Consider the following 19,607-nt stretch of genomic DNA (forward strand, 5'->3'; position numbering starts at 1 on the left):
TTCCTGAAAAGGGATTAAAGCCTCCTTTTCAATTTGTGTTCATTTCTGAGCTTAATCTTTTCCTACATGACACCATTCCTTTTGAAATTCTCAGTTTTATAGGAATGCAACTGGGCTTTGTAGATTATAAATCTTTTTGTTTTTCTTCTGTCTGCCATGATTTCAATTCATTGACTTTTTTAGTCAATTTAATTTTCCTACTTCTTTTTTATCATATTGGCTAAAGTTTTATCTATTTTGTTAGGCTTTCCAAAAAAATGACTTTTTTTTTATCAATTTTTATCAATTCTACAATCTTTCCCAATTTATCCATTTATCTTCTATTTACGTCCTCATTTGTAGTAATTTCAAATGTATTTATTTGTTGATTTTCTATTTTTAAATGACATCATTCAGGTCATTAATGCTATTTTTATATTATACTGCTATGTGGTCTCAGATAAAATTTTTCCTCTAGGGTCTGCTTTAGCAGATTGTGTAATCATGATCATTATTTTCCACAGTTATTATTTGTTTCAATGACTTGTATTTTGACCCATTCTTGATTAAACTTCTATTCAGGTCTGTATCCTTTCACTGTGTTATCTTCTATTTTAACTGCATGACAATATGTCTTTTAAATATACTCTGCTGTATATCCCTTTGCTGATCTCCCTTTCCCTGTTCTTTAGGTCTCATTTCACTGAGCTTCAGTAATGCTTATGAGGTAACATCGCCCTTCATGTAATAGGATCTTCTAGTTCATCTTGCTTGTTACTATCATTTGCACAACTGAACACCAGTATTTGAGGTCAGAGGTTCTATGACTGGCAGCTTTCTTGGATTCTGTCTCTTGTGAACCTCTGGGTATTTTCATTGTTACTTTGTCCTACAACATAGCTAGCATTTATAGTAAATAATATAATGGACATGTATAAGTTATCTTCCTCCCCTCCTCTTTTATTGATTTCAAAGTTCTTTTGGTTAGTTTTGCAAAACTCCAGGCAAAAACAGTCTTTCTAGTTATTGGTGGGTGCTGACCATCCCTACCCAAAACCTTGTCATTTAGATACTTTAATCAATGGTCCAGGTTCTAGATCAAATTCCATTCTCAGATAACATTTCAACCACTTTACCAATGAGCCTGACTGTTCCTGAAGCCTCCACCCTTCAAGAAGCATCAGTAGTGAAAACGGCATTTAGCAAATGTCTTCAGTTTTTTGCGCAGGACACAAGGAACCAGTATCATTATACTAAGACATAACATTGCTATAAATAGTAAATTAGCTCTCAGTTTTAATCAAGAGAGAGATATAAGCAAAGTGCTATAAGTTAAACAAAACAGTGAACTTGAAAGTCCCAAGAGAATGAAAACAAGGAAGTTTTCTATATCCCCATGAATCTCTCCCACTATTTTAGAATCTACTTCTCTCCCATCTTTATACTGATATTATAATAGAAAAATTCTCATTAAATTTAACACTTTTTCTATTCCTTTCCCTTCAATATGTCAGTTAAAAAATGGAGAAGGATAATTTAAACCACAAAAATGTTTGATTCTAGAAGTACAAAGTGTGTCCTTTAACGAAAGCTTGCTTTGCAAGCCCAGAAAAAAAATTCTCAACATAAGAGCAACGAAGTTGAAGGATACTTTATTTTACCCCAAACAAGAATTAATAATACCACTTGTAAAATTCTCAAGCACAATGAAGATGTATAGTGTATATACCTTATATTCATTCTCACGTTGATCCTGGAACATGGGGAGAAGAGTTCTCATATGAAAGTAGAAATAAACTACAACAGAATAAAGGACTTGTCCAACAAGCATCAGTTAAGATGTCAGACTGGAACCCAGACCTTCTTACTCATGGCATCACACTACATCATGCTTCATCATCTAAGCCAGCCCAGCAGGGAGGAGTGGTTTATGTTACTTTCTAAACAAAGGTGTTTTAGAACAGTTTAATAGAATAATATTATGAGCAAATTGCTACTTTTCTTGTAGAAATAGGAAGCATGCTGGGGCAGTTCCAGATTCATTTATCTAGTTTTGGCCTATCACCTCAACTAGCCCTTATGCTTGTCAAAACAAGTAATTTAGTTATTATACATATTCAAAGCAAGAGAATCTTTTTGTCTGCATCTGTGAGGGCTGTGGCCTAGAAAACCTACTAAATCATAGCCACCACTGTGGCCACATGAATTCTGTAACACATGCTCAACATCATCCTTTTGAAAACAGGAAAATCCAAACCCTTCTGAAATGTCTTTCCCACATACTAGCACTGCTGCGGTCAGTTCTGTCTCAGACTTTGCCCAGTTGAGCAGAACGTTTTACCTGATGGAGGTGTCCAAGGAAGGCCTGAGCCTGAGCTGAAGAGATTGCCCCTCCAACAGGAACAGGCTGCTTCTGGAAGTCTAGGCCATTTGTCTGCGTAGCTAGAAAGAAAGAAAGATAATTACATCGAATCCTCTTTCTTCTGGAATTCCTCTATCCTCAACTGACTGTTAACAAATACCCTTAGCAAGGACTTAAACAATTCTCAATGGTCTTTTAAGGCACAATGCCTTCCACATCCAGAGAAAGAACTATGGAATTCCATCGCAGAATGTAGCAGGTCATTTTCCTTTGTATTATGCTTTGGTTTGTTATATAATTTCTCCCACTCATTTTAATTCTTCTATGCAACATAACTATGGTGAAAATGTATTAATAGGAATGTATGTGTAGAACCTATATAAAACTGTATGCCGTCTCAGGGAGGGAGGGGGGGAAATGGGGGCTAAGGAAGAGGGGGAGGAAAAAAAAATCTAGGTTATATGGCAGTGATTGTGGCACACTGAAAATAAATTTTTAAAAAAATTTTTAAAAAATACCCTTGCATCTTAGATATCACTGTTTATCTTCTGATACTAACAGGTCAGACTCCTCTAGAAGACACTACATCCCCTGAGCCCCTTAACCAGCACCATGTCTTTCTTTCAAGCATTGTCCTTATGAATTGTATTTCCCAGAATAACAGAAATGAATTTTTCAGTGAATCAGCAACATCATACTAGGATGCAACATTCTTGCAACTCTGTACCTGTACTTTAGCTCCCAGTTTTAATCAAGGAAGGGATGAAAGCAAAGTTCTTAGAATTAGGAAAAAACCAAACAAAACACCAAACTTCAAAGTCCAAAAGGACTGAAACAAGAGAGTGCTTTTTGCTTCCCCATCAATCTCTCCCATTCTTAAGAAGTCTACTTCTCTCCCACCTTTACCGAGATCTTATTTATGATAGATTTCTCATTACACTGGATACCATGTTTTTCTGTTTCTTTCCCCTCCATATTCTAGCTAAAAAAGGAAGAAGCAGAATTTAAACTACCAAAATCCTTGTGACTCTGAAAGTACAGCAAGGTGCACCCTTTAATTAGGGCTTGCTTTGCATATTACAAAAAAAACAAAAAAACAAAAAAACTCAATAAAAGAGCCAAGAAGTTGAAGGATGCCTTATTTTATTCCAAAGAGGGGTTGATCACTCAAGAAATTCTCCTCTCCTGAGGTTTACTCACCTATGTTAGCTACTGCATATCCTTAGTCATAGATGTCTATCAGCTTTCAGGTCATTTTTTTTCTCTTCCTTGATCCCTTGAGTATTGGGTTCATACTGTTCCTCTCAAATGCAACTCCTGACCCCATACTTGCAGACTTCAATATACATGTTAAACAACCTACACCTTTCTTCTAGCTCAGTCATTCACAGAAATAATCATACTCCAGATCTCACTATCTATAATGATGCTCTATTATCCCAAACTCCTCTTTCTGGTCATCACTTTCTCTCCTTGCATCTCTCCTTTTGCCTCTCTCCTGATAGCTTCTTCCAAACTAGTTCTTCACCATCACTATACTCTCCAATTCCTCTACCTTTCCCTGCTGACCCACTCTGCAATTCCTATCCATCCTTCTCTTCAATCCCTTACCTCCTTGGCCCTAAACTGCTGCCAAATCTCAAACATGGGTTATTTTCACCAGTCTCCTCCTCTGCTTCAACTCAGGTTCTTCCAGGTGAGACAGAAAATAGAGCCCTGGGCTTGCAATTAGGGAGACCTTTGCTAAAAATCCTGCCTTGGACATTTACTAGCTTTGTGACTCTGGGAGAATCATAACTTCTTCCAGGTTCAGTTTCTTCAATTGTAAAAGGGCATAGCAATAGCGCCTTCCTCCCAAGGCTATTTATAAAGTACTTTGCACAGTGCCTGGCATATAGCACAAAGTAGGTTTTTAATAAATGCATGTTTCTCTCCCTTTTTTCCTTCTGCTGGGTACTGCTGGAGAAAGTCAGATAACAACCCCACCTATTAGAGATCAACAATAAATTTATATTGCCTAATGTCAACAGGGTCCTTTTACTTCCAAGAAATTAATTAAACTCTTCCTTGATTGACTCTATCACATTCCCCACAGCAAATTTTCCAAACCTTTTCTCCTAAAACTCTTTATGGCAGAAGTGGGCAAATCACACAAATCCAGACTGCTATCTGTCTTTGTATGGCAACTGTAAAAACTATTCTTAGGCTTGTGGGCTAAATAAAAATTTACTAAGAAAACAGAGAGCTCTCTGGGTCATGAAATCCTCTTACCTTTTACTCCATAATCCCCCTACTCCCAAATACAGACAGCTGGGTGGTACAGTACATGGTAATACTGGGCCCCAAGACAGGAATTCCAGAGTTGGAATTTGACCTCAGATACTTATTTGCTGTGTGACCCTGAACAAATCACTTAACTTCTGTCTGCCTCAGTATCCTCAAATGTAAAAGGGAGATAATAATACTGTCCGTTTCCCAGGGGTGTCAAGAGGATCAAATCAGATAACACTTGCAAAATGTGCTTAGCACAGTGCGTAGAACACAGTAGGCATTTAATAAATAGTAACTAGCATAGTGCCTGACATATAACAAGTATTTAATTAAAGGGGCGTGTATGTGTGTGTGTGCGTGTGTGTGTGTGTGTGTGTATGTGTGTGTGTGTGTGTGTGTATCTTTATTTGTAAAATTCTTCAGGGGAAATCAGTCAAGGAGAAACAGGAAGTTCTCATGAATGCCATTCTGAGGAAAAAGAGGAATTATCTCAAGAGACCAGTGTGGGTTGTCCATCAACCAATTCTGTTTTATTTTTGTCTTTATATTTTTAGCCTAGCAGAGTGTTTTACATGTGATAGGTGCTTAATAAATATTTGTTTCAGTCAATAAACATTTATCAAGCACCTTTAATGTGGCACTGAAACAATGCATTGGGGATAAAAAGAAATGGACAAGACAGCCCTAGTTCTCAAAGAGCTCACAGTCTAATGAGGGAGAAAACATGCAAACAACTATGTACAAATCAGCCATATGCAGGACAAACAGAAAATAATCAATAGAGGGAAGACATTAGAATTAAGGAGGATGGAGACAGGCTTCCTGTAGAAGGTGGGATTTTAGACGGGATTCAGGAAAGCCAAGAGGCAGAGTATTCCAGTAATAGGGGACGACAATGTCTTGTTCAGGAGGAGCGTCTTGTTCAGAAGAACAGTAAGGAGGTCAGTGCCACTGGATTGCATGGCATATATGTGAGGAAAAACATGGCATAAGGTATAAGAAGACTGGAAAGCTGGGGGGGAGGGGGAAAGGGAGAGGTTATGAAGGACTTCAAGCACTAAGTAAAAGAATTTATATCTGATCCTGGAGGTTATCGGAAGTCACTGGAATTGACTGAGTCAGACCTGTGCTTTAGGAACATTTATTGACAGGAGGATAGAATAGAATGGGGAGAGACTTGAGACAGAGAGACCAACCAGTAGGCTACTACAAGTTCAAGCATGAAGTGATAAGGGACTATATTGGAGTAGTAGCAGGGTCAGGAGAACGGTGCACATGTGAAAGATGCTGAAGTTAAAATCGACAGTCCTTGGCAACAGACTGAATACAGGGGAGGGAGAGAGAGTGAGGAGTTAAGGATGCCACCTAGGCTGCAAGGAGACTGAGAGGATGATGATGATAGCTAAGACTTATATAGTGCTTACTATATGCCAGGCACTGTGCTAAGTGCTTTATAATTATGATCTCATTTGATCCTTACAACAACCTTGGAAGGTTGGTGTTATTATCCCCATTTTACAGATGAGGAAACTGGGGCAAGCAGGGTCAAGTGACTTGCCTAGAGTCCCACAGTCATAAGTGTCTGAGGCTGCATCGGAATTCAAATCTTTCTGACTCCAAGTCCAGTGTTCTATCCACTACACCATTCAGTTGCCTATGATGGTCGTTTTGACAGTAATAGGGAAGTTTGGAAGGGAAGAAGTCTTGAGTGGAAGGAAAATGAGTTCAGTGCTGGACATGTTGAGTTTAAGATGTCCACAGGAAATCTAATTCAAAATGTCCAGTAGGCAGTTGTGAAACTGGAGGTCAGCAGATTTCAGAATCTTCAGCACAGAGATGATAATTGAATCCATGGGAGCTAATGAGATCACCAAGTGAAATAATATAGTGGGAAAAGAGAAGTTCTCAAGACAGAGTGCTGTGGGATGACCATGTTTAGTGGGCATGATCTAGATGAAGATCTAGCAAAGAAGACTAAGAAGAAGTAATCATGTAAGCAGAAAGAGACCCAGGGGAAAACAATATAAGAAAAACCTAGATAAGAAAAAGGTAGTCAACAGTGTCAAAGACTACAGGGAAGTAGAGAAAGATGAAGACTGAGAAAAAGTCATTGAATCTGGCAGTTAAAAGATCACTGGTCACTTTGGAGAGAGCAACTTTGTTGAATGATGAGGGCAGATGTCAGACTGTAAAGAGTTAATAAGAAAACGAGAAGAAAGAAGACTTTTTGTGCAGTCAAGTTTTGAAATGAGCTCTAAGTTGTCTGAGATGAATGAAAGATATCAATAAGGTTCAGTGCTAACTCATTACTCCGTATGAGCATAATTTTAGATGCCGTGGGTGGTTTTAAAGCATGAATGTGGCATCTTTATTTCAAGTTTTAAGGGAGGACTAAGATAGACAAGATTAAAACATTTAACGAAAACAAATATATAATTATTTACAACTGTGTATGTACTTATGGATTGAATAGAGTTCCTGGAGAGCCATGGTACTTCAGAATGCATCAAAGGAGTGAGTCATTATAAATACATTTTAAAGACCTGAAGGGACTTATTAAGAAGAGAGGATTGTAGAACATTCTAGGGAAGGGGAGTAGCCCATCAAAAGGTTTAAAGATATAAAGTTGGTGGGGCCTCGAGTTAAGAAAACTAAGTTCCCTTTTGGCTGTTGTGAAGATTGCAATTTGGGATACAGCAGAATAAGAATGCAATTAATTAAAAGGATGTAGAGACAAAAATCACTTTATGGGCGTTAAATCTTCCATAAAAGGTAACTGGGTTTCACAACAGGCTAAAAACTGGTGGTGTAAATGGAACATTGTTTGGGAGTGATTACTGTTGTCATGTGTAAGATACTTGGCAGGGGACTTGCTATCCTAGTAATCGATGTATCATTCAATTAAAATCTGGTCTATAGTCATAGGAATAGAACAGAAAATGTGGATTTCAAAAATACTTGGTAACTGACTTGGTATCAAGGGGGAAGAGCTGGGTGTGTGGGGGAACGTAGGGACATAAATATGAGTGCTCAGCTTGAGAGTCTAGCAGGATATGGATGTGTGTCTGCTATCACAAGACCCGAAAGTAGGAGGATCAGGAAACCTAAAATCAGGGGATAGGGTAGCGGCAATGGAAAGCTAAGAGGAGAACTAGGACAAAGCAGTGTTCCTAAAACTTCAGCTCTAAAATTAAATTAGAGATCAAACAGTGTCAAAAGCAGTGTAGGCCTTTTTTGGTTCTATCCTACCTCACATTTAGTTTGTCCACATTTTTAAATGGACATTTGAAAAAAGCACATTAAGAATTTACTATCATTATAATTTTTCATTGGTCATAACTTATTTGCAAAAATTTCAAATCTAGCTTAAAGAAAATCCTGATAGCTTTCCACCAAGAAAACAAGCAGCTCTACATACATTCTGGAGCCCTGAAGTAGATGTTGCTATACAGCTCACTAGCCCAAAGACCATTCTGCCTGTTTCCCCTGTGCTGTTCCAGGATTTGCCATTTATGCAATGACTTGATGTTGATGAAAAGTCTCTTAATAATGGAAGGTGATATCTCCTGCCAGTAAGCTTCCGCCACAGGTTGTCTTGGAAACATCAATTAATATACTTCCTATGAGGTTAGAAGAACAGAAACTGAATGTTGGATCAGTCCTTTGAGGCCATCTGCTTTGATTTCTATCTGAACAAGAAAATTTTCTGTCACGTTGCTGTTTATCCTCTGTTTTCGAAGAGGACCAATGACATCATGATGGTGGGATAAAATGGGTGGTGATGGGTAATGTCTTGACTAGTTTGTCAGCTGGATCTAAGTGAGAAAGAGTTGCACAAAGGTGTCAGCCTCACTCTCTCTTCCAGAGTCACTGAAGTCCAGTAGCAGGGCAAAAGTCAAGATGACTGGTGATGGCCCAGCATGCAATGCTCCTTGGTGTCTGACCAAGCTAAGTGCTCCACAGTACCTACTTCTGCTATCTTCGTGGCTGTTGGAATAAAATGTTCTCATCTACCAATTCCACTAGGAGATGTCTTCATGTGCTTGGGATAGACATGCCCCTAACTCACTGATGGGTTTGAGACCCTCAACCTGGTTTAGCATGTCTGCCAAGATGGTTTTACTAGGGTGTGGTTGCTGAGCATGAGACAACCTGGAACCACAGGCTGAATGTCTGGGTGGATACCAAAGGTGACCACATAACCAGCAAATGGGCATGTGGTATTCATATGAATAGGCCCCATTCCCTTTTGGAGTTATTAGAATATTTCCCCTTCTAATGACTCTATATTTACCCCAATGCTCCCAGCTCTGTCCTTTGTGGCCAAGAAATGACTCTAATTGTTCTATTACATGACAGCTCCTTAAGATACTTAAAAGACAGGTATCATGTTTTTCCTTTCTGCTCCATCCCCTCTCAAAAGTCTGCTCTTTTCTAGAGTAAACATTCCTACTTACATTAATTGCTCATTCTACGGAAGGGAAGAGGAAGGAAATGAGACCTCCTTTGGGCCAGGTACTATGCTTAGTGATGTACAAATACTAGCTTAATTGGATTGAATAGAGTTCCTGGAGAGCCATGGTACTTCAGAATGCATCAAAGAAGTGAGTCATTATAAATAGTCCTGATCTGATATATGATATGATCTCATGGCTCTTCAGTATCATTCTGGTACCTCTTCTGGATGATGCTTACTAGCTTTCTGTGCTATCTTAAACTGAACATGATATCTTAAGTGAGGCCTGAGTTGGGCATATGGTTCTGTCATTTACCTACTCCTGAACACGATGCCTTTCTTAATGCAGTCTCACATTGTATTAGTCTGTCAAATCCTGTGGCTGATGTATATTGAGCTATAAACCCCAGATATTTTTCAGGAGATCTGACTTAGGAAAATTGATCTTTTGGAACCCACATGTAAGAATTTACATTTGTCCTTACTAAATTTCCCTTTTTTGGCCCAACATGCTAGATTTTTGAGACCTATATATATTCTATCATCCAACTGTGTTACCTAGCACTCTCAGTTTGGTTTCATCTACAAATCTGGTAAGTCTGCCATTTACGTCTTTATTCAAGTGACTGACAAAAATGCTAAACAAAACAGGACCAAAGCACAGACCCCTGAGATATGCGGTTTTCTGAAAAATTCTGGAGCTAAAACTCATCAAAGTAGAGGATTAAAAAGCAGGTGGGTGGAGTGTCTCCTCCAAATATCTATTATTCGAAAAAGGAGCATCAACAGTACGTTCAAATTTGTAAGATTTTCCAGTGTAAATGTATAAGATGCACCTAATTATGGGATGTAACCAATGTATTCATTATACGTGAAAAGAGCCCTGGATTTGAATTTCAGGCTGAACTCTACTATAATTATGACCTTATGCAAATAAGTCACAACCTCTTTAGGTTCCAGTTTCCTTATCTGTAAAATAAAAGACAAATTAAGGTCCCTTTCAGCTCTAATATTCTAGAATTAAAGGCTGTGCAACCATACAACCATGAGTTATTAATACACACACAAAATAAAGTGAAACTTTCTTTCCAATAACAGTTAAAATATTAGTCTTCTTGGGATAGCAGTAAATGACGAATGATGAATTTTTACCTTATAACCTCATTTTGGAAAAGAGTTAACTTCTTTACCTTTTAACTCTTCACTGTTCACTCTTCTATTCTGAACCTCAAAGTTGCTTAGTTTGCAATGTTTTAATTTGTACTTTGTCTTATGAAACTTTACTTAAACATTAATAATAACTAGCATTTAAATAGCACTTTAAGGTTACATATGTGCATTCACATTTAAAATACCAACATTCACATTAAAGTCTGTTATTAGTATAAAAACTGATTCTTCACATGCTTTGCCTCCTTTCCTGCTACTTGCCTGAAGTGTACAGGACCAGAGGCCACTTTTTTACTCTCCTTTGATTTTTGGGTTTCCATGAAATACAGTCACACTCTAATGATGCCTCATCACTGATTCTTGAAGGCTCTGCGAACCAAGTATAATTTCTAGAAGGTTCTACATTGAAAACAAAGTGAGAGAGTTTTGTTTTACAAATATTCTCTTTTCTGTCTCTTGTGCTCCTCCCCAGGGGCCAGTTCCAGTTGTCCTGATCTCTTGCCATTGGAACTAGATGGCTCCAGATGAGAAGGTGAGGCTGGTGACTTTGCACTTAAATACAATTCACTTCCATTTCATGGCATCACCGTCCTGATGCCATGGTCCTTTTCAAGAATGAAAGACAAACCAGCAACAACCCCAAGCTGATCTCAAAGGCTGGAAGGCATGAATTACTCACTTAGATGTTTTAGAATGCTTAGATTTCTTTAAAGCTCAGCTTAGCTATCACCTCTTACAGGACTTCCCTGATCAGCCAGATGGCAGGGACTCCTCCTTGTCTTTTCTTTGTATATATTTTGTGTGCATTTATACTCATGGGTATACAGATTATTTTCCCAAAACAAATATCAGATCTGCACAGGCAAGACTTTTTTTTTTTTTTATATTTTATTTTTGTATCCCCAGATTTTGGCCTACTGAAGGCCTCTGATAAGGGGGCAGCTAATGTGGGGCAGTGAATAGACTGCCAGGCCCAGAGTCAGGAAGATCTAAGTTCTAATCTGGTCTCAGATACTTCCTAGCCGTGTGACAGTGGGCAAATCACTGAACCCTTTTTCCACATCTATAAAATGAGCTGGAGAAGGAAATGGAAAACTGTTCCAGTAACAATAAAGTCCCAAATGGGGCCATGAAAAGTCAGATACAACTGAAACAATTCAACAATAACAGCAACAATGAGACCTCTAATATATATCTGTGGACTGACACAGCAAATAAAATACATAAAACATAGACACAACAATAATACTGATAATGATGAACATTTCTAACTTGGTCCTCATAATAACCTTGGGAGGTAGGTACTAAACACAAATAAACTCAAAAGCTATATATTTCACAAAGTTCGAGATACATGAACCACGTATGCAACTGTACTATAGTGGATGGGATCTTGTATTACTTTCTTATCACTTTATGGCTTACTTTCATATCATCCTGTCTTTATTTTATTTCTAATGGGGTTTTAATATAATTCATATTGATGCAGGGCTTAAGAGATCCTCAAAACTTCAAAGAATCTTATAAATAACTGATTGATCTGGTCATATCAACTAAACAAAGTAATAAGTACTTCACAATGCATTTTCTATCAGTAAGGCTACTGAGTTCATGTTTGGCTGGACTTTGAGTGAAAAGTAATAAATGCCAGGGACATTTCTAACTATGGAAACTGAAATGGATAAACAGATTTTGAATTTTTAAAAGAACATATAAGAAATAGTATTAGAGTTAGAAATGGACTTAGAAAGACCACCATCTTCTACTACAGTACACAATAAAATCAAAAAGGATACACAATCTGAATATTTAAGATCATACCATTAAAATATTGTAAGAGAAGCAGATCATATAGTTTTCTCAGTTGCAAGTAAAAGATACATTCTTAACCAAAGAATAGAAGCAGCTGTTGTTGTTAGAATGGTTTGCCATTTTCTTCTCCAGTTAATTTTACAAATGAGGAAACTGTGGCAAAGAGGATTCAATCACTTACCCACTGTCACATAGCTAAGTGTCTAAGGTCAAATTTAAACTCAGGTCTTCCTAATTCCAAAGCCAGTACTCTATTCCTATATCACCTAGCTGCCCTTATAGAATCATTTACAAAAGATGAGAGATATAATTTTTATTTCAAAAGATTAAAAATCTTTCCCAATAAAATAAAAGCTTCCCCTTTAAGAAGAGAAGGTGCCAAATGAGCAAATATTTTTATATCAAATATCTTTGATAAGGGTTTAATGTACAACATCTACAGACAACAGAAACATATAAGACTCAAAGCTATCCCCCAACAGATAAGATGTGCGCGAATAGTTTTTAATTGTAAATTATTAACAACTAAAGAGAACTCTTAAAAAATAAAAATTAAAACAATCTTGACATTTCATCTCATACCCAGAAAATTGGCAAAGATGACAAAGATAAGAATAGTCAAAATCAGGGGGCTATTAGAAGGAATACATTGTCAGTGGAGCTGTGAATTATGGTACAACCATTTTGGAAAGCACTTCAAATAAAAGTGGCTAAATTGTTCATACCCATTGACCCAGAAATTCCACTGCTAGGTCTATATGCAAAGTAGATCATTAATTAAAAAAACATGAGAGTACAGAGAAGCATACAAAGAGAGAAATGATACAGGGTAGGCAGAACCTAGAAAATCATATATTTAATGTCCATTAGCAATATAAATGGGAAAACAAAAACCACCAAATAGTACAAAAAATGAACACACACACACACACACACACCCCACCTCCATCTGCAAGTGAACACAGCGAGGGGCCATATCTCTTCTTTGGGATCAGCTTTGTCCACTGAAATTTTGCAACATTCCCTTTTTATTGTTTTGTATTTGTACACTTGTCTGTACTATCATTATTTTAAATTAATGATCTGCTTTCCAAAATGGTTCTGTTAACAGCTGTAGACAAAACTTGACAAAACAAACACTTATTTCTATTTAAAAGAAAAAAAAGCACTCAAATAAATAGGCATAACTGAACCTTTCCTTAATATAAATATTCTATCTCCATGTAAGAGCCAGCAATATATATATGTATGTATATATATACATATATATGATAAACTAGAGGTCTTTCCAATACAAAGATGACCATTATCAATACTACTGCTTGTCAGCAATGTCAGAAGTGCTAGAGAGCAAAAAGAAATTGAGGTAATAAACATGGGCAAAAAAGAAACAAAACTGTTGCTTCTGCAGATAATGATACTTTACTTAGAGAATTAACTAAAAACATAATTAAAACAATTACCAACTTCAGCAAAGTACCAGTGCAAAAAATAAGCCCACATAAATTATCAATATTTCTGTATAGTTATTATCAACGAAATTTAGCAGGAAGAAATAGAAAGAGAATTCTATTAAAAAATAACCACAGAAAATATGAAATTCTTGGGAATCTCAATACACATAGGGACTATATGAATATAACTATAAAACAGTCTTTAAAGACAGAGTTAAGTAACTGGAGAAATACTCATTGCTCATGAGTAAGCTGGACTAATAATAAAACATTCCCTATATTAATTAATTTATTTAATGCCATATCAAATTACTAAAGAGTTATTTTACAGAGCTGGGAAAATAACATCAGATGAGTTCAAGATGAATATTTGACTCAAATATGAAAGGTCACACCAAAAACAAATTAGTGGTCAAGGAGGAAATTATCTTTCAGATCTATAGATAGGGGGAAGGTCATTAGCAAACAAGGGATAGAGAGGATCAAAGAAAATAAAATGGATAATTTTGACGATATAAGAATTAAAAAGTTTTGCATTAAAAAAAACAATGACACAGACTAAAAGGTAAAGTTAACTATGGAAAGAATACATGTGGCTGGTTTCTCTGATAAAGGTCAAACATCTAAGACATACAAGGAATTGACTGAAATTTATCAAAATAAAAGTCATTTCCCAATTGATAAATGGTCATAGGATAGAAGAGACAGAAAGTAGAGGAAGAAATCCAATCTACAACTAACTATATAAAAATACTTTAAACCATTAATAATTAGAGAAATGCAAATTAAAGTAACTCTAAGCATTCTACGATAGGGGTGGCAAAATGATAAAAAAGGAAAATGGTACGCTGAAGAAGCTGCAAGGCAACAAGCATACTAACACAGTTAGCGGAGGAGCTGTGAACAATCCATACATTCTGGACAGCAACTAGGAACTAGGCCTCTAAATTGATTCAACTGTCTGTCCCAGAGACACCACTGCTAGGCCTATACCCTCAAAGTGATCAGAGAAAGAAGAAAAAGATTCCTATGTACAAAAATATTTTTGTGTTAGTGGCAAGGACCTAGAAACTCAGAGGGCAGCACTTAGGGCAAAGCTAAATAAATTATGGTATAAGAATGTAAAGGAATACTATTATAGCACTGTAGAAAATGAAGAAGGGATGGTTTCAGATAAACCTAGAAGACCTCTATGAACTGACGCAGAGTAAAGTGGGCAGAACAATAACAATTTATATAATAACAACAACGCTAAGGACAAACAATTATGAAAAGTTTAAGTACTCTGATAATCCAGGACCAACTGCAAACCTAGAGGATTGATGATGAAGAATTCCACCCCCTCTCTTGACAGGAAGATAACAGATATAAAACATAGAATGAAACAGGTTTTTTGGACATGGGTAATGTAGGAATTTATTTTGGTGGATCATACATAAATATGTAATAAATGTTACTTTTCTTTTTCTTCCTTCCCTCCTCCCATTAAAGGAAAAACTGGATAGAAAAAATAAATGCTTTTTAACTGGTCATCTAAAAATAAGCAAACAAAAAACAAACCAACCAATAACATTATCTCTGCAGTTCCAAAAACCTGCAAATGTTAGGTTACTTCCCTAAATAGATAATATACTATGAAGTGCCTCAGGTTGTTGCAATTTAGGTAACCAACAAATTCAGAGTTAAGATCATTCACAGATGTCAAGAAGATGCGAAGTCTTGAAATAAATTGAATGACAATAAAATCGATGACAGGGTCCAATAGTAACACTGGTGTAATTACTGTATAACTGTTAAAACTTTCCACTTCAATTAACCTGTATACTTTCCACTTCCTGAGTTATGCTTTGTTTCTTAAACACATGTATGTAAATATGCATGCACATGTGTACTTAGTCTTCAGTATATAGATGACTGATTATCAGTGGTGCATGACATGATCTGTTCTATAGAGTACTGTTGAATCCTTAGGCATGGAGATGCTATAAAAATGGATTTGTCCCTCTTACTTGTGAATAATGAGAACAATAGTCTACAAATTCCTACCCAGAGATCAAAAATACTGCCTACAGTTTGAAAATTCTACTTATAGGAGACCATTTTGAAAACAAAGAATACTAACAGTAAGCACTCATTCTCAAATCACATCAGGCAGTATACTTGGTTGGCAAAGAAAAACTTGGTAACTTGGTTAGATGGTTTTTTTATTACATCTAATAGTTCCATTATCTGAGAGCTAAACCCACAGCCAAAGTTGGAGATGGCCTTCACAGGAAACAATCAAAAATTCCTAAGGGGAAGCAAATGGTTAATTCAATGGCCAGTTCCCTTTCTCTGCTGCTTGTTATCACTCATATTCTAACCTTCTACATAGTCTCCTTCCCCAAGTCCCCTATTCTACTTCCCTGACTGTTTTAACTTCCTGACCTCTAAAACTGGCTTGGCTCAGTCTCAGAATGGATACTTTAGAAGAAAATCTGCTGATCATCTAGTCCAAATCTTCCCTGAACGAGAATCCTTTATACAATAAAACCAACAAAGAATCATTCAGCCTTTAATTGAAGGCAGAACCTTCAAAGGGAGAGTCTAGTGCCTCCCAAAGCAGCCCACTCCATTATTAGACCACTCTAAAGGTGAGGAAGTTTTTCCTAAAACCAAGCAAAAATTTTGACTCCTTTGCCCTCTGGGGTCTAGCATAACAAATTAAATGTTTCTTTCACAAATAGTTGAGGGAAAAAAGTTATTATCTTCTACCAAGTATTCTATTTAAATCTTGCTAACTTATTGATTCTAACTTCAGGTGCTATCTCCTAGATAAGGCCAGTCTAGATGTGAATGATCTCATTTGCTGCCTGAAATTACTTTGCATATTTTTTTTTATATTTACTTGCATGGACATATGTTATAATCCCTTCATAGAATGTAAGCTCTTTGAGGGTAAGGACTCTGTTTTTAGGGGGTAGAGGGGGGAGCTTGTATATGGCGAGCACTTGATAAATTCTTACTGAATTAAATTCCCATGAAACTTCTACACCAATGAGACATTTATGAAATCAACTAATATAGAGATGGGGAACCTGTGGTGATGAGGCCACAGGCAGCCCTCTAGATCCTCAAGTGCAGCCCTATGACTGAATCCTAACTTCACAGAACAAATGCCTTTAATAAAAGGATTTGTTCTGTAAAATTTGGATTCAGTCAAAGGCCTGCACTTGGGGACCTAGAGGGCCACAGGTTCCCCACCCATGAACTAATCAGTGGTCATTGACAAGTCGGAGTCCTTCCTGAGAATGGTAACCAAGGATGTGGAAAGAATATGAAATCATGTCATAGGAAGAGCGGCTGAATGAATGAAGGATGGCTGACCAGAAGAAGAAAAGGCAGTGAGGTAGGGGACGTTTAAAAAAGGAGGATGTATGAGCTTTATTTAAGTATTTGAAGGGCTTACATATGAAAGTGTATTACACGATCCTATGCAGTAGATGAGTACAAAGCTCAAGCAGAGAAAAACAAAACGTGGCAGATGAGCACAAAATGAAGAAAAATAAGAAGGAATTCTAGAAAGGCATAGTTTTTAATTCTGTATTATTGTTTTGTGGTTTCTCATGGAGTCATTACTTCCACTTGTCAAATTCTAATTTTTAAGGAATTAGTTTCTTCATTGAACTTCTGTACCTCCTTTTTCCATTTGACCTACTTTTTAAAGAGTTGTTTTCTTCAGTGAATTTTTGTACCTCTTTTCCCTTTTTTTGTGCCTCCTTTATCAAACTATTAACTCTTTTTTCATGATTCTCTTGTATCACTCTCATTTCTTTTGCCAATTTCTTCTACCTCTCATTTGATTTTTAAAATCCCTTTTGAACTCTTTCAGGAATTCTTTTTGGGCCTGAGACCAACACATGTTTTTCTTTGATGGTTCACACATAGTCATTTTGACACTGATATCTTCTGAGTTCATGTTTTGATCTCTGTCACCATAGTAACTTTCATGCTATATTAAGGTTCTTCTTTTGTTTTTTGCTCATTTTCCCAGTGTATTTTGTGAATTTTAATTTTACATTAAAGTTAGGCTCTAATATTGGAGTAGAGTGGGACACTGTCCTAAACTTTTGTGCTTGGAACATGGGGCCTCACAGTTGATTTACTCAGATACTGCCTGCACTGGAGTGTGTTCCCCTTTTATCGTAGTGAGACAGCCCCTTCTTGCAGGCCTTCTAAGTTGTATTGGGCAGGAAAACTGTTTCACCCTATCCGTTTTTTGGTTCTACCACTCCAGAATGTTTTTGGTGGTAAATGTGGGAGAGTTCAGGTGAGTTCCTGCCTTTCTCTGCTATCCTGTACCTGCCCCTCAAGAAGGCATAGAGAGAGTTTACCACAAGGAGGAACTTCCTAACCATTTGATAAGTCTGACTGTGGAATCAATTGTTTTATGAGGTAATAAGTTCCTGAGTGCTAGTGCTATGGTGTTCAAGCAAGACTGAATTTTAAATTTTGGGAAATGTTCCTGAGGAAATTCATGTATCAGATAAGTACTGGACTAGATAATGTCTGAGGTTCCTTCTCAGAACTCTATAATCCAAAAGACTGAAATAGGATATGGTAAATATAACAACTAGAAAAATCAGACTAAATTATTATCCAAAAAAAGTGATCAAGAAGACATCAAAAGCTATCAAATCTGTGCCTATTTTCTAATAGCTAAAAATTATGGAATACCACAATCTTCAAAGAACCAAAACTGCAGGTGACAATGGAGAGAAGCATGGTGTGGCCATGTAAGTTGCAGCATGTGACCATAAATAACCTGAAATCGTACAAAAATATCATTCAGAAAACACACTTCTGAAAGAGGTGACTCAATGAAGTTGGAAGAGCCAGATGCTAGCTGACTGCACTGGTATGACTCAATGAAGAAGATGACTAAAAAAAAGATTACACATATCCTTCTGAAAAAGTATGAGATTAATATGTTAATGTTTTCATGTTTCAAAGGACAACCCATTGAATAACAACACTCCCAAGGTCTTACTTTAATATTAAAAGCACCCCTGTTAGTCATGATCCCAAGTTAATGAACACAAACTAGATCCGCTCAGATAGATAGTTAAAATATATATATATAGTCATTATATATGTATTATGTGCCAATTGTATAGGGTTTTTACCCTCAACAAATTGAACATCTAATGCATATAGTACTTGAAAACAATAAAACTGCTTTGCTTTAATACTCTATAATTCAGACTTTTCACTAATTCATAGATTTATTTTTAGTGTATATTTTAAAATTTTATGATATATTTGATAAAGATATATGTTGAAATAATAGTAGTTACTATGAACATAAACAACTTGTTTATTAGATAGTTCCAGAGATGCCACTAAAAGCTATTAGAATAATTTAGCTTTCTTAAAGAAAAGGATATTAGCTTTCACCAACCTCACAGGATTTCTGTAAGGATAATAGAACCAATACATAAGATAATGCTTGACAACTAAAGGTACTATATAAATATAATGTAATGTTAACATTTTATTATACCAACTAAAGTGCTTTGTAAACAAAGTACTAGTCAACACTAGCTATTATTAATATAAACTTTTATTCTCACTTGAGGTTAATAACTTTCTATCCATACTGAGTTAAAGAAGTTATCACCAGGAAAATAGCATCATCTCCTTAGTCATTTTTATCTTAATGAGTAAGAGATCTGACCAATTTTAACAATTTGAGGTGGCTCTAAATAATTAAATCTAAATTTTGAAGGTATCATGTAGATCTTGAACTTCTAACTCTTACTTCCTGACTGGATTTCCCCTGGCCATAACTTTACCTGCTCCTGCCTCCTGTGACGAAGGTTTTTGGGGTCTCACAAGGCACAAAGTCACCACATGCTTTGAGGCTGGACCTTGAGGGAAAGGCATTGGATAATCTCATCAACTGCTTCCCTAAACAGGCCTATCTTCAGTGTCAAGATATTTGGTTTGGGGTCATTCCTCAATGCTTAACAGACTCTCCCATTCTAGTGATTCTGAATCCCTGGTTATTGAAGAATAAATCCTGTAGCCCACTCCCAAATGCCCATTCCCTCACTCCCATCCC

At 36.6% G+C, this 19,607-nt stretch overlaps 1 protein-coding gene across 3 annotated transcripts in view; it reads right to left on the minus strand.

The window, feature by feature from the left end:
- The window catches only part of POU2F1 (POU class 2 homeobox 1), a 233,826-nt gene that overhangs the window by 79,369 nt on the left and 134,850 nt on the right, over positions 1-19,607 (minus strand). For all 3 annotated transcript variants that reach the window (XM_072648743.1, XM_072648741.1, XM_072648742.1), the window contains exon 3: positions 2,321-2,421. In XM_072648743.1, the coding sequence (XP_072504844.1) occupies positions 2,321-2,421 (101 nt within the window). The remainder of the gene's footprint in view (positions 1-2,320; positions 2,422-19,607) is intronic.

Source organism: Notamacropus eugenii, chromosome 2 (assembly GCF_028372415.1).
Source record: "Notamacropus eugenii isolate mMacEug1 chromosome 2, mMacEug1.pri_v2, whole genome shotgun sequence".
Taxonomy (NCBI): Eukaryota; Metazoa; Chordata; class Mammalia; order Diprotodontia; family Macropodidae; genus Notamacropus; species Notamacropus eugenii.